General features: G+C 35.9%; 1 protein-coding gene across 3 annotated transcripts in view; it reads right to left on the reverse strand.

Moving 5' to 3' along the window:
• sh3pxd2aa (SH3 and PX domains 2Aa) overlaps window positions 1-17,333 on the reverse strand; it is a 370,390-nt gene that overhangs the window by 19,193 nt on the left and 333,864 nt on the right. For all 3 annotated transcript variants that reach the window (XM_051922164.1, XM_028795863.2, XM_028795864.2), the window contains one exon: window positions 15,834-15,951. In XM_051922164.1, coding sequence (XP_051778124.1) covers window positions 15,834-15,951 — 118 coding nt within the window. The remainder of the gene's footprint in view (window positions 1-15,833; window positions 15,952-17,333) is intronic.

A 17,333-nucleotide genomic window follows, 5' to 3' on the forward strand; every position in this document is an offset into this window, starting at 1 on the left:
TGTATATTTCTGACTACAGTATGTATATTATATGCAATGAAAACATTTCAATCTAATATCTGTTTTGAACAAAATGGTAAGTACCACTGGATCTCAGCAAAAGAAACAACACATTTTCTGTATTTCAGTGAGCTAATGGCAGACTATTGAACTTGCTTAGCCATACGAAAGGGAAAATTTTTAGTATGAGGTAATAGCCAAAGTAAAATAGTTACTAAACTAAATGCAATCTAGAGTGACCAGGTAGCTTAGGTTGCAGCTGTTTCCAAGTGTCTAGTATACTGTGGCTGATGTGCCTCCTGGGTGCCAGGCCAGCATATACAAAAGGCAGCTGGCCAGACTCAGGGAACTTCAAGCTGCCATGATGCACTTTGGAAAAAATTACTTCGTGAAATGTAGCCTGGAGTTTCTGCAAAAAAGATATGTAAAGAGTGTAGGAAACTTTCAAGCATCATTGTGCTCAAACCCCCCCTTTGGAGAACCACCAAAGCCACAGTTTAAAAAAAAAATAGTAAAGCACATTTCAAACACTGTGTTTTGGGCACATTTGGATTATTACTTGCAGGATACTTTACAGAAGTCTACTGTAATGCACAAAACTAGAAAAGCAAATGAGATGGAGGTTTTAGTTTAGATTTGAAGCAAGCAAACATTCTACATAGATTTCTATTAGCTATGAGTAACATAATGTTATATAAGGAGTATACCATGCATAAACAGTAATTTAAAGAAAACTGGTATGCTATTTGTCTGATATACCTACTGTACAGGTAAATGAAATCCTACATTAAACATATATGAAAGTAATTGTTGTACAGCATAAATAGAATGTATTTTTGTACCAGTTTTATTTAGACCCCTCTCTCTATAATACATATATACACACACACAACCACACACACACATATACATATATATATATACAACCTAATTTGATGATATTAATTCTCATAGCCTTCTATTTTCTGTAATTTTCTCTGTCATATTACCAAAGCTATATGTAAATAATTAATTTGTTGTTCAGGTTGTTTTCTACAATTCAGCCAGCAAAGGCTCTAACCTTGTGCAATTTTAAATTGTTTTAAACAATTTGAGAATGTTAAATTATTTATAACATTAATTATTTGAGATTTTACGGCTTGCCATATTGCTTAAGGATTACTAATGTGCAGGGCACTGTTGCAAATAATTCTGATTCAGTCATTCTTAGGTTAATTTAGGCTATTTAGTGTAAAATGCTTAACATAAACTTCAATGTATTTTGCTTCCACAAGGTAAAACTAATCCTTTGCACCAGTTTGGATTGAGCAAGGAATGGATTGTGTACAGTTTATAAAGGCAGAGTTCTGTTGGAACTAGTACCTTATCAATTCTGAACTATGTCATTTTCTTTGTGCATTTATTAATTCTGGCAGAGCTGTGGTGGATTTTTTGTACACCTGCATTAGTAGCTCACCTCTCAGTACATAACATTTATATTTTCCTCTGTTTAAACATTACAACTTTATTTTCATTTGGCTTTCTTTGATGTTTCCTATTTTTAAGGAAATTAACTATGTAAATACAATACAATTTTTGTCTGTCTTCCACAACAGAGATTCTTAATCTATAGACAATTGCCCACTTCACCAATATCCAAAATATTGAAGTATCTTGGCTGGGATGTGGCAACTGGGAGGCACCTGGATATAGAGAGGGAGGCAGTGGGCTCCTCCGTAGGCAACATGTCATGTAAAACAGTAAAATATGCAAAAGACTGACACTGAAAGGAAAAATGGGTGACAGCTTGATTGGTTGAAATAAAATGAAATAGTGGCAAGGGGGCTTCCTTTTATTATTTTTCAAAATCATGTGCATTTACTGTCTTGGAACCCTGTAGCAAAGAAAATGGTTCTGTAAGTGTTTATTATGATCATAACTCTTTTCTGGAAATGTTGTACTCACTGTGTTTTCCATATTGTAATGTTCTGGACTGAACTGCCCTGATACATTCATCAGTAAAACACCTAAAAATAATGCTGAATAAGGTTGTAATGCACACAAGTCTAAAGTCAGAGGAAAGTGAGAACAATAGGTTACTTATGGAAGAAACAAAGCCAGGGTCTCGGGAGAATATAAACAGCTGGAGTTAGACAACTGACCAAGACCGAGCCTCTAAGCAGACAGGGTAATTCAGTAAAGTCACCTCCAGAAATGGAGATCTTTTGTTTGAGTTCTGTTGTTTTGTATTCCTACATACATCACTCTGTAAACCTTTGGTGTGTATTATTAAATATTAAAACACATGCCTTTATGATATACCTTGTTATTTGCATGAATCTGGGACTGAAGAGAAATCAGTGGAGTGATCTTCCTTTTATTATTACAGCCATAAAGCTAAATGTGATTGTCAAGCATCAGAAAATCTCTACTGGTTAAAAGGTTTTTTATAATTTAAGCAGGATAGATGAGAATGTGAAATAGCTATAATACTCTCATATGGCTTACAATCCATGGTATGTCATAATGTTCAAGTTCAACTTTATTGACATGTAAAATGCAATTCTTACATGTCTCAAAATAGTCACAGTAATATAATAAAAAAACTATAAGATTATAATGTATTCCAGTGTTTTAATTTATTTTTGCAGTAACTGAATATCTTCAACTTTTTAACCATAACTAACACTGCATTTCCTTTCTCTTTTGTTCAACAAGGATGCTATTTGCTATGCTAATAAGTAACTAGCGAACATACTAAATCATTTTATTGGTTATTAAAGATAAATATAATGTACATTAACCTTGGTGAATGTTATTTTTAAATAATGCCTGCCTTTTTCTTCCTAATACAGTAGGGGAATTCTGTAGTTAACACAGCTGGAGAAAAGTCCGGGTTTAACGATCTCTTTAAAGCAACTTTTCTCGTTGCCAAAGATTAAAAACATACAGATACAAAGAGTTAATCCTCTTCATTTAATTATCAACACATGACTTTGGTAAAACATCTGCTTTCCAACTTACATACAATGGCTAATCTCCTGGGAATGCAAAAAAGTTAGCTAGGAAAAAAACAGTGTGTTTGTGTTAGAGAAAGAGAGAGAGAAGGAAATGACGTATGCTTTATACAAGGGGTGTTGACGGATTACTTAAGGAAGAACCCAAAAAAAGAGGATATAGGCTAAATTTAAGGTGGGGTTTTGTTGCAATTTTAATAAAGTGATGAACATTGTGTAGCTTACTAAATTGGCTATGCATGAAGGAGCTTACTTACACTTGGTTATGAAGAAATCATTTTCAAATTATGGAGAAAAAAAATAAAATGACTATAAATACTCTGTTGTTATGGGCCTCACTGGCAATACTAAACTGTAAGCAAGGGATTTTGCTAAAAAGGGTCACTGAAGAGATGACATGTTAAACTGTTGATAGATTTTCCATGTGTGTCTCACATACAAAAGGAAGGAAAAAAAATAAGTCAAAAATAAATAAATAATAGTGATGTGGGGTGTTTGCCACTCTTTTAAGCTTGCAGCAATACAAATCCAACTACCATGTAACAGATTCATGCTTTTAACTCGCTTGGGTATAAAGTTAATACAGTTGCTCTTTTATTGCCCTTTTCCTCTATTAAGTGAATATGTGAACAGTCCCACTACTGAATACAACAACATATTACCTTCTACAAGGTAAAAAGGAGTTGAACTATAAATGTCTTTATAAGCTATGAAAAAATGAAAATCAGTACCAAGTTAACTGTTATTGAATTAGGGTTAAGAAAGAGAGCAATACGATTATAAAGTGGAACCTCGGTTTCCGAGTAACTTGGTTTACGAGTGTTTTGCAAGACGAGCTAAAATTTTAAATAAATTTTGACTTGATAAACGAGCGAGGTCTTGCAGTACAAGTAGTATGTATACGCTTTGTCTGCTGAGCATCATGTGATCACAACTGAGCTGATGGTTCTCTCTCTCTCTTGCTGCGGGATTGTGGGCAATCGTCTCCTATTCTCTGTCTGAGTTGGTGTGCCTCACTCATATAGTCAACATCCGTACGAGCGTATACGGTTTACTACAGCATTGTGACTCTGGGTGTGTGTGTGTGTGTGCGTGTGTGCTGTGACGTACGAGTCCCTGTCATGCGCCCACAAAACACGAGGCTGAGTCTCAGTACTTTAGTGACACCAGCTTTATTCAGCTTGAAACAGCAACAGTGTGGTTATTTATTGTAGCGGGATCTGCCACTCTCCTATACACAGACACAGCAGTCAGGCAGGATCGTGGCCAAGTAGTACTGTGCCCTGTGCATTTATAATGTTCCTTGTTCTTTGTATCACCCATCGATGGCAGGCGCTTATAGCATGTCCGCGATCTTTTTGGATTCGCTTTTACGGCGAACTGCTACAGTGCTGGGAGACTGCGATTGCTTCGGGACACTCTTCCGTGTGTTGTCCCGTTGGGTGGAATCCCACAAGAGTTTAGAAACTCACTCACACCAGCCATGATTCTTTTCAAAGATAAAGTGCAGGTTAATTTGTTTTATGTATTTTTACTTTATATTTTGTATTAATCATTTTTATATGAATAGTTTTGGGTTGTGGAACGAATCATCTGAGTTTCCATTATTTCTTATGGGGAAATTCACTTTGATATACGAGTGCTTTGGATTGCGAGCACGTTTCCTTAACGAATTATACTCGCAAACCGAGGTTCCACTGTATATTGATTGTGGTTAACTTTTTTTCATTCTTTTGTCACATTTAAAGCCTACAAACAATGAGGAATGACTTAAGAACATTTCTGTTAGGTAGAATACCCAATGGAGGCTGATAAGTCTTTTAGCCTTGAAACCCTGACAGATTGTGTTTTTTCCTCTGTCTTATCTAGAGTTTTTTTTTTGGTCCTCCTGTTCATCTGACCTTCTCATTGGACTCATCTTTAGACTTATAGTACAATATCTTATATATAAACGTCTATGCGTGGAAGTCGGGCTAAGGGCTCCACCTCTGAGGAAACAGAAAACTAAATGTCTATGTGTGGAAGTGTGTATGTCTGTTTGTCAGGCTTGGAAGTACAAGGCTACTACAGCATGAAGCTTAGAAAGCCAGAAAAGTGGCCCCAAGTTGATGAGTCGGAAGAAGAAAGCGACTCTGTTGCCAAAGTAAAACCGCCGAGAAAAGTGAGAAACTCTTCCAAATGTGAGACAAGCACATCGGCAAAATGGTATCCCTTTTACTTTTCCTCCCACCGCTAATACACAAATGATGCGAGCACGTCAGCACAACGAAACCTAGGAGAGAGACACCCAGTGTAGTTCCTTTCAATTACCTGACATCTCTACATTTCAATTTTTTTCTGACGATTTCAATAGTTTCTAGGACCCCAGGCGTTTTGCAGCACGGGCTTGCACAGCTAGCTATATATAAAGAGACTACTTTCTGCTAATTACATGTTTATGCTCTGTAAGCCCATATTGATTTATTTTTTATTTATTCATTATTATTCTTATGTAACTTTTCTTGTTCTTTTCTTGTAACTATTTCTTTGACATTTTGTAAAGAAACTTTTGCTATTGTACATCCTGTGTACAGAAATAATTATGAATTAAATGTTGCTGTTGTTTAAAAGCTATCATTATCTGTATAGTAAAACCTACTGTATATCCTTCAAGTTCACTTGTTAAGTAGAGCCAGTAGTTAACTATTAATCCATAAAATTAATTATATACTGTCCATATGTTTTCTTGCAATTGCTGGAGAAATATATGGTTTTACACTACAGACTAAACCCATGACACAAAATAGTGCTTTTCTACAAAACACTGATGATCATGGACATGGCAGATTTATTACAAAAATACAGATCTTTTCAATTTTAAAAAAATACATGTGAGATCATAGGTCTTTCCTCTGGCTATGGGAATTCAGCTATGTGACATAAAATTAGTGATTACCAATGACCATCTCAGTTCTTACCTTATTAAAAAAAAAGGTCACACAGGCTGATCTTATTCCAAACAAGTTCATGGAGAATGTATTTTATGGTGTTATTGTCATTGTAAGTGAGCAAGCTTAATCATATGAATATTTTTTTCTCATGAAAATTCACAGTGGTTGTACCCAATAAAATTATTTTTACTGATTAAGCTGGAGATAACATTCCAAATCAATACTGCACAGTGGCTATCAAAGCAAGCTACATGGCAAAATGGCTTGTGAGAAAAACTGATACCAAGAATTGCCATTACAATGAAAAATGGACAAAAAGTATGGTTTTATAATGCCATTAGATTAATGCCATTCACTAACTGAATCAACAACCTCCAGGCTGCGAGGGTTATAGCTAAGCACAATAATAATATGAAATATTAACTAAGGAAACAATTTTTTTCTTTTCATAATGAAACAATTTCATGAATAACTGTTCCTCATAGAAACAGCTCAAATAACATTTTTGTTTTATATCTCCTCCACTTATTTGTATGCCTCCATTGTATGCATTGCTTGTCTTGCTGCGGTGTCAGTTAGTCAGTAAACATGTCCCTCTCTCTCTGACTGTTTTATATAAGGAAAGAGAACACTCTTAATTAATTACTGTGCTAATCACTGATCATAATACATGTACAGTGCATCTGGAAAGTATTCAGAGCGCATCACTTTTTCCACATTTTGTTATGTTACAGCCTTATTCCAAAATGGATTAAATTCATTTTTTTCCTCAGAATTCCACACACAACACCCCATAATGACAACATGAAAAAGGTTTACTTGAGGTTTTTGCAAATTTATTAAAAATAAAAAAACTGTGAAATCACAAGTACATAAGTATTCACAGCCTTTACTCAATACTTAGTGGATGCACCTTTGGCAGCAATTACAGCCTCAAGTCTTTTTGAATATGATGCCACAAGCTTGGCACACCTATCCTTGGCCAGTTTTGCCCATTCCTCTTTGCAGCACCTCTCAAGCTCTCTTCTATATTCAAGCATCGCATATTCCCCAATATAATGACACAATACGTTTTAAAAGTCTCACATACCATCTTCTGTTCTCTTTTTTTTTTTGCACCTTCACAACAGCGTCAGAATGTATAGCAGTGTATTTGAGCCACTGAGAAAAAATTAAGGACACAGTGAAAAGGTCTTCCTCTGATTAAAGTGGAAATTTCAGCTTGAATTTCGAAACATCCACTTTAACCTTGTTGTTTATCATTAAAGTAGACCATCGTAAACGTCATCTTAAAAACGACCCAGTTGTTAATCGCTACGTGCTTCTGGGGCTTCCTCCTGAAGCGACAGCAGCGGTAAGAAGCAATAGATCGCCACACAGAACACATTAAATTTATGATATTCCAGCTCTCTGCACATTTAGAATCCTTAGATTTATACTTGATTTCACTTTCATGATGAAAAGCATTACAGTATGTATGCTACATTTTAAAGATAAATCATTAACTTCATTTAAATAATGAATACTGTTAATAATTACGCATGTGGGGGCAGCACGGTGGCAGAGTGGTAGCACTGATGCCTTGCAGGGAGTCACGTTCCTGGTGTTCACTGCCTGGAGTTTGCACGTTTTCCAGATGGGTTTCAAGTGTGCTGCAGTTTCCTTCCAAAGATATGAAGGTTTGGGGATTTGGTGACGGTAAAATGACGCTAGTGTAAGTGTATGCTTGTGTTGACCTTGTGATGACCTATTTTTAAAGACCAATTTTTAAAATTATACTGGATTACAGGTATTATGTATTAAAGAGTTGAGTTTAATAAAAAAAAGAAAAATCCAAGGAAGAAATGAAGTTGACAGGGTAATTCCTTAAGACTGGATGGAGAGCATTAAAGACCATTATAGGAATTTATTGCCATAGCACAAATGGTTGCTTCTGCACATGAACTGTGCATTTCAGTTATTTGGGTTCAAAACCCAGTCGTTAGCCCAAAACATTGGTATTCCATTCTACTGTATTATATCAAGGCAGTTCAGGAAATACTTCATACAAAAAAAAAGTTGAAATAAATATCTGAATTGAATGCAGCACAATGATTACTGCTCCAGGCTCACAGCTCCAGATCCAAGGTTCAAGTTTTGGCCCTAGCACTATCACATTCTTCCACTGTCCAAGTGTGTTTTTTTTTCTGGTTTCCTGTGACATCCCAAAGATATATGAGTGAGGTTATTGGTGACAATTGCTCTTCCAAAAGTAATTGTGTACTACCGTGGACTGATGCCACATCCAGAATTGTTTTTTTTTGTTGTGTGTCTGCTGGCAAGAAAGTATCAAATTACTATAACACTGTATTGGAATCAGTGGTTTGTGAAAATGAATGAATGAATGAATTAATATTATACAACACAGCACTGGAAAGAGCATAGTCACAGTTAGAATATACTTTACATAAACAGATTTGTTTTTCTTTAATGTAACAATGACCCTGTCAAGCTGACCAGAAACAAAACAATTGATAGTTTGATGAATACAAAAAAGAAAGAAACTGACGTAAGGGCTAAAAACAAACACTCGCAAGTATAAATGTCAGAGCTATTTTTTAACATTTTCAAGCTAAAATATAAAAAGGAAATAGGCATGTATATTTCTTGAACAGTTTTGCCCTTTACAGATAACCTAAAATAACCACTGGCAGTAATTATGACCTCGAGAACTACCTAAAAATAACAATTTGTGTAGCAAAAGAACATGTAGAAACACAGGACATAGTAATCAATGCTGGATTTAGAAAAGAAGCTATGCATAGCCAATGAGAACCATAAGATGTTCTTAATGCACTATAAATCTAAAAGGACATGTAAAATGGATAAAACTGAAATCAAAATATAAAAGAAAAACAGTTTAACTTCAAAGACTAAGCCTGTATATTAAAAATAATTATTAGATTATATGTTTCAGATGTAAACTATAAACTTTAAAAGTGAATTTTCAAAAAAATTCCAATTTCAAAAATTGTACCAGTAGAAATAAAGAGAGATTGCATTTAAGGATAGGAAGTGCAAAATGAGAATGGAGTCAAATGTGCTTTCTGAAAAACATTAAGAATTAGTTTTAATTTGGCAATCTTCCTCTCTGGTTTAAGAAAACAAAATCTGGATAAAATATGGAGCTGCTAATGTGAGGTAATAATATGTTGTGTCTTGTGATGTAGTGAGACCATTTGCCACCCTTCAGACATGAACTAGTGGGTTAACAATATCAGTTAAAACACAGCAGGAATAAAACAGAATGCAATGAAAATTAAGGAATATCAGTGCCTTCCAGATTATCTTCTCCTTCTGCATACAACATTTAAAAAGGAAATTTATTTCCAAGTTTTCCATATTGAACACACTCTAGCGAAAGACATCAGAAAATCTAATCAACAAAACAAATTTTTAAATTCTCTAAGACTATGCAAATAATGGCAAAACAGGTGTTTCCAAAATTACTAAATAAAATTTGTGATAGTTAAAGTGATAATTGCTCTCTTTTAGACTTTATTACAGATTTGCTTTTTCAAATTTTAAAAATCACACCTCACTCCACATCTATCATCTCCACTTTTAATTCCTTTTAATGCTAAAGAATACTGTAAATGCTTTAACACTCAAGACACAGAAGCAAAATGTTGTGTGTCTTTGGACTTCCCATCATCCAATTGACAAAAACTCTTGCTTAGACACACCCTTACAATCTCCAAACACCACAGTACAAGTTATTGAGTGCTTATTGAGTGCTACATTCTATTAGGAATAAAAGAGTTCAAGAACCTGCTGCACATAAATATGAATGTTTATCAGCTCACTACCTCTGTTTTAACATACTGGTTGTAGGCTACACAAGATGGAGTGGCTGAAGCCAAAGTCTTACTTAAGTCAATGGAGATGATGTGGAGATGGTCAATAGCTTTTGGATTCTTGCTTTAATCATTGCTATTGCTTTAACATGGGCCATCGAAACAGATTAATTAATTAGGAAGGCACAACTGCACATCCATTTCTTTGGGCGATGAATGCACTTTGGTATTGCTTCATATGTACTTTGTAGGACAAAGTGAGCATTACTCATTCTATAAGGCTTTCATGGCACTCAAAGTCTTAAGAAAGCAGATTTAACAGGGATGTAGGCATCCAGCTTCACAAAACCCCCACTTGTATTCCAAAATAATGGACTGAACTACAATTTGCATCAGGATCTGCCTGGACTTCATCTGATAACAAAAGTGTAAATCAGAGTTGCACTGACATCTTTCCAAAGGCCTCTCTGCAGACCTCTTGAGCCAGAAGGCACAAAATGGACTCATGCAACATAAACACCTATAATTCAAAGGATGACAACTAAGATGAACAAAAGAACACACTTGTCTTCCTTTAAAACACTGCACCATCCTGAAGAAACTCTCTAGGATATTCACTGGACAATCACTGACTGTCTTTCTCAAGACACGCACTCAGGGATTCTCTCAGGGAGGAGGAACTCTCCAAAATGACTAAAAACTTGTGAATCTGGATCTCTGAACCTAAAAGTTATGAGCTGCCCTTTTCCTTGAGGAGCAGAAAAGGTGAAACTCACTTCTCTTTGTGTACCTGAGTCCTGCGATCCACTCTTCAAAGCTAAGCAATAAGCCATGTCTTAGGAGCAGCCATTACCTCAAGTGAAGAGTTTAGCATCTAAAGTCTTGTGCCAGAAAGACTAATGCCTTTTCCCTATGAAATGGCAAAAGACAGCAGAAGGCAAGCTGAGGAAGCAGCACAGCACAAGAAACATGCAGCAAAGAGAAAGAGTGCACCCCAATACATAAAAAATCTTCCATGTGAACCTGGAGAAACAACAAAGCATCAAACAAACAAACAATTCCACACAACATCAGATATTATCGATAAGGACTTGGTATTGTAAAACTATTTACCTGTGCCAAAATAAAGTAGATCTCTAAATAACCTACTGTATAAACAGCCAGCCCATGTTACATGTTGTCTATGTATCCTATTTTCGTCCAGTCTTATGTGTCACTATATATATGTTTTTATTACACTTCTATAATCCTTGTGTTTAACAATAAAATTGTATTATTCTGTTTCTTAAAACGAATGTGTTTCAGTTACCTTGATATAAGTCTAAAGGCCAGAGACCCGCCTCCTACAAAAGAGAAAGGTAAGGTAAATAAAGTAGGAGCCTTGTCGAGTAATTGGATTCATTACTGGTATTGCCGAAGGTAAAGCTGATACTTAATTAACCATTTCTATTTCATATCCCACATTAAAATGGCATCCTCTGGGGTGGAAGATTTATTGATTACTAATCATCAAAAATTCCTACAACTTGCATATACAAAAGAATGTTTAAACACTACACTTTTACATATTACAGTTTTGCATGACAACTGCACAAAATCTTCTTTGAAGATATTACTATTATAATACACTTCCAAATGTTGTGCAAGCAGCATCCTTTTACAGAAGCTCCAAATGGTCACTTTTCCTTTTTTGTTTCTGAACTTGTTTTATTTTTACACTAGTTATTAGCCTTGATCAAGATTAGATTTGATCTGGTTTCTGGCTTGTCACAGATAGTAGTAGCCTTCTACAACTCTGTGATAGCCAATGTGATTGTCTAAACTGTGGTGTGCAATACTGGTGACTTCACTTCAAGGTAGGTGCACTGAATCATTAAGCTAATTAAAAGGGCAGGCTTAGTTATGGAACACACCTTGGATACCCTGGGGGTAGTAGCAAAGGACAATATAAAACAAAATTGAGTGCCATTATGAACAATGCTGTACATCCTCTCTTTAACATAACACTGGGGACTTTCAGTCAATGAATCATTCAGCAGAAGTATGTCAAGAAATGCTACTAGGACTCCTTTATACAAAAAGCATGCCACACTTGACTGACAAGTCAAAAGTTTTCTTTCCTGTTGGATTTAAACTAACATCAATATAATACCATGACTGACCATTTCATGTTAATTTAAATAAAATATTTGGAAAAGAAAAGGCAGTACTTCATTGCTCTAGCTAATGACAAAGTTCAGAGTTCAAAATTTGCCTGACACCCCTGTTAAAAAACCCTGTGTAATGCCATTTTTTCATAATCAACACATATACAAATTTATGAATAGAAGCGAAGGTCTGTGATATATGGTTTGCATATTTATAGCTAGAAATCCACAAAGGAAGAAAATTAATCACATATCTTAAAATAGTCTTATATTACTGAGCTTTCGACACCTATCAGGTACTATCATCAGAGGAAAATGATTAGACATTCACAAACCAAAAGCAATATATAGCAAATGAGGAAAGGGGTGAGGGTAGGTGGGTGTAAGAGGGGTGTATAAGTAAGGTGGGGTTCGGTAGGTGTTGGTCATAAGGTCTTTTTATTATTTGGATGTTTTTCTTGTTAAGCTTAAGTGTTCATGTCCATGTGTCTGTTTATCACATTTTCATTTTATAGCCTTGATTCAGCCAGCTCTCTGGAACTTTTCATATTTACACTGAATATTACTTGCACCATGTCCCAGTTAAACATGTGTCCGGTTGAACTGATATGTGCTTATATCAGAGACCGTGGGTCCTTCCTTCTTGCGATGTTCTTGTGTATGTGTTGGAAATGTTTTAAATGTTTGTCCCACTTATAAAGCTGGGCATGCACTGAATGGTATGCTATATACTGTTTCGTGTCTCTGCTGCAGATTTCTTGCTTTTGGCATTAAAACAAACTGTTTCCAGTCCGTTTCATGGTTTATGTGCTACTTTAATGCCTGATCTGGAGAGGATGCACGCTTTGGTTTCTGATACACCACAGTAATAAAAAAGACTGTGCTCAGTAGAAAGGGAGACTGGGTTGATGCCAATTGTGAGGTCTCGGGCGTCTCCTATGTAAGAATTGTTTGATAAATGTTTTGGAGTAGCCATCTGATGTAAACAGATGGAACAAATAATGACTTTCATTTTTTTTTGTTTCCTTTGTTTTACAGTGTGTGTATATCCTTTTGAACAATGTATTAACACTAATCTGTTTATGCAATAAGGGGTGATTGCTCCTAAAGTGTAATATTTTGTCCACATAACATCCATCCATCCATCCATTTTCCAACCCGCTGAATCCGAACACAGGGTCACGGGGGTCTGCTGGAGCCAATCCCAGCCAACACAGGGCACAAGGCAGGGAACCAATCCTGGGCAGGGTGCCAACCCACCGCAGGACACACACAAACACACCCACACACCAAGCACACACTAGGGCCAATTTAGAATCACCAATCCACCTAACCTGCATGTCTTTGGACTGTGGGAGGAAACCGGAGCGCCCGGAGGAAACCCACGCAGACACGGGGAGAACATGCAAACTCCACGCAGGGAGGACCCGGGAAGCGAACCCGGGTCCCCAGATCTCCCAACTGCGAGGCAGCAGCGCTACCCACTGCGCCACCGTGCCGCCCCCACATAACATTCTTTGAGATAAAACACTTGTAAGCAAAGTGGCGTCGTTACCTCTTTCACTGGAGATGTCCAGGAAATTGATGTGTCCAATCATTTCTGTTTCCATGGTGAACTGAAGATGGCATTTATCATTCAACAATTCACAAGATGCATTCTATATGAACTTAATGCCGAAATACACCGCAAGCTAACCATATACAAATCAAAAATGACGAGGCAACCATCCAGGTTTTTTGCAACATGTAGAGCAATGGTTACAGATAAATGGACCAAACACATCCATAATACAGCTTCCAAAAGCAATCTAAGTGGGATACACTCAACAAAAATGGAACACACTCACAGGGAGTATACCTACTAAGGAACCAAAATCTGGAATATACAACCTCTCCAAAAGACAGCTCTTAACCATAGATCAAAATGTTCTTGCCAGGGGTTTAAAGTTCAACCATAAAGACGCCTCCGATGTGAACTTCCCAGGCACCCAGGAACAAATTATACTAACTGAAAAGACACCAGAAGACAATCCACAAGAAATACGGCGTGGCATGGCAGGCTAGTTACATACAAGATATCCAACAGTATTCATCTCTAAAAAAGAACAGAAGGCATAAAGATTGCTACGCAGTGATGAAAGCATCTTTAGAGGAAATACTCTCTGACACTACTACTTACAAGCAACTAGCAATAGTGACCCAAAAAAAACACCTTGAACATAATTAACATAAGCTCCACAACAACAACCGTTTAAACATGTAAGATTATTATAAAATGAAATCCAATGATATGAACTGCCCAGAATTCAACACTCTTCCAAAAATCCATAAAACCCCCTTGAAATTCAGACCTTTGGTCAGCCTAACAAGTGGGCTAACATTTTTCAAATGCTGAAACATTTAACATAGAGATTTGGATTATTCAGTTAACAGCGACAAGATGGCATTACAGTGCCTGAAACACATATCCATCGATGATGATGAATACATGGTCTAATTTGATGTTGTGTCGCTATACACCATGATCCAATTCATATGGCCACAGAGACCTTACTCTCTAAACTAAATAACGACACTATAATAACAGCACGAACGAGGCTGACCACAAAGGATATATTACTTTTAACATTACTTTGCCAGAAAACTCACTTTGACTTTAATAGGCAAGCTAATGGGATCACTGCTATCAGGACTGGTAGCCAAACTGGTTATGCAGCAATTTTAAAGTGTGACTCTAACTTTGGTTATGCTATGTAAGTGATAGATTTGGCATATTAAAAAGTGACCAGCTAAATGAATTCCACAGCCACTTCAACTCAGTATTTCCTGCAATCCAGTTCAACCATGGAAAGAGAAATGAATGGACGCATCAACTTTCTGAAAATCTCGATTGAAACAGGTAACAATCCCACTTTGATTACAAGTGTTTATCGCAAAGAATGTTATGGTCCAAGCCCCACCTTACTAATCCACCCCTCTTACACTCACATACCCCCACTTTATTTGTTATATGGACACCTGAGAGGTGTCGAAAGCTCAGGAATAAAAGACTATTTTAAGATACATGATTCATTTTCTCCCTTTATGGATTTCTAGCTGTATATATAAATATATTTATATATATTTACACACACACAGACACACGCATACATACATAAATATGTATATACTGTATAAGCTTGCTGCATCAACTGTAAATTTGTGAGTCATAAGAAACTTGGTCCTTCATAAGAAAGTTTAACCAGAGTTAGGCAGTTTTAGAAGAAACATTGATCTATGTTAATAAATTTAATATATACAGTAGTTCTAATAAAGCTACATCATTCTATGATGACAAAATCAGACATTAAAATGAACAAAAATTAACTACAGTTGGCTAATAATTATCTCAAAGATAATAAAGCAACATCTTCAAGTAAACCACTGCACAATTATACTACAGTGACAACTTAGCATTTCCAACTGACATGCAAACAAAATAATCTAGGTAAGAAAACAAAAGTTTGAATTAAAATTTTCAGTGAAATCGATTCGTGCATTCTCATCTTACTACCAGGAATTGACAGCAATTAGTCGATATGACTGACATGCTTTAACTGACGATCATGGTGAACAGGACTACAAATACAATTGAGAACTGCAGTACACAAATGCTATAATGTCAAACATGAGAGTATATGATCCAAATTTACAAGGGGGAAAATTAGGTAATGGAAATTTGACATGGTCTCCACACAAAGATAGCACAACATCTTCTTTACCAACCAAGATTATCAGTAGTTGAAAAATTAATTGCAGATCCCTACATACACTTGATAATGTTTTAGGTGGGGAACAGGCATTCTCCAATTTGTATGTTTTTATGTTTCCTGGATTGAAAGAGATAAATGGGATTCATCAACTGTAAAATGAATTCTCTCTTACCTGATATACCACCATCCTTCTAGGTTCTTCTGGATGACCTCCACGGTAACCCCTTTCTCAAAGCCAATCTCATCCTTGCTTTGGCTGACATAAGGCTGAACAGTGACATATTTCTCCTCTAGTATGCAAAAAAGAGACTTATTTATAATTTCCAATTTCCTATACACATTCGCTAGATAACTTTATATTATGTATTGTTCAACACAATATCTATGAATAGCAAATTTAATTGTTCTCCTAATCAGAATGATATGAAGACCAGAAAGCTCTGCAGTTTTCCAACAAATATACCAGAACAAATTACTTTTCAATTTTTCTGGAGAAAAAAAGTAATTAAATAAGGCACATACTAAATTTAACACAAGAGCTATCAAAAGCTTTTTTAGATAGTATACATATATATAAATTTACACAGACAATACATAAGGGTGCATATATTTCAGAAGCCGTTAGGATGAAACATCAGTCCTGAGACTGTAGAGACTGCTTCTCTGCAAACGTTCACCAAATCTGAGGGTAAACCGGGGAAAAGATTCCCCTAAAAGAGAGACTGTTTGGTCAAAGTAGGAAAACAGTGATTTTTGTCAAGTTTGCAGGTGGGAAAATTGGCAATCACAGGCAAAATTGTTTCCTTTGCATTTAAATATTTAATTAACTTTATGAGTTTGTTTTTGTTTTGTTTTTTTTTAAACAAACATCTAAAAGAGACTGGGAAGCATACTACATGCCCCAGCAAAATATATACTGTGTGTGTATATATAATTGCATATTACATAAATAATGATTACATTATATAAATAATGCTATTCTATTAATTCTGGCCTGTTTCAAAGATACAAACATATAATTTCAGAGTGATGCATATATTTACCAACAGACTAGAAAACAAAATAACATTAAATAAAATATTAGTTCAGGCAGTAAAGGGCACAAACACAATGCTCAAAAACTTAGGCAATATTTAATTACAAATGTTTTCAAATCTGGCTTTACACAGCACTGTATTATAGCGGGCACTTCATTAGGTAAATCTACCTAACATTGAGTTGTCTACTCATCTGTTTTTTTGTTCAAAAAAATTGAACAATCCTACTCATGTAGAGAGCTCGTTGGCTATAAAAGAGAAGCCTTTGTAGCATGAAAGACTATCTTGCTGAAACAGCCCATTTACAGATGAGTACACTGCTCTCTGGAAGAGATACACCTGACTCCTGGTAATGCTCACATAGTCTGTGGCATTCAAAAACTATTTTACTAGATTTAAGAGACACAAAATGTTCCACAGAAACAAATCAGCTACCATTACAATATCACTATCAGTTTGTAGTCATGACATCTTTCAGATAGTATCCATGGACTTGTGAGACTCTCATCATGTAACTGCTCTCCCATCAGTGTGAAACAGCAGGGGCACAGTTTCATTATAGCAGGCATTTTGAACTTCAGCCCTCCACTAATGTTTATTATTCTGTTAATGCCCACTGTATTTGCACCTTCTTG

Source organism: Erpetoichthys calabaricus, chromosome 2 (genome assembly GCF_900747795.2).
Source record: "Erpetoichthys calabaricus chromosome 2, fErpCal1.3, whole genome shotgun sequence".
NCBI classification, from domain to species: Eukaryota; Metazoa; Chordata; class Cladistia; order Polypteriformes; family Polypteridae; genus Erpetoichthys; species Erpetoichthys calabaricus.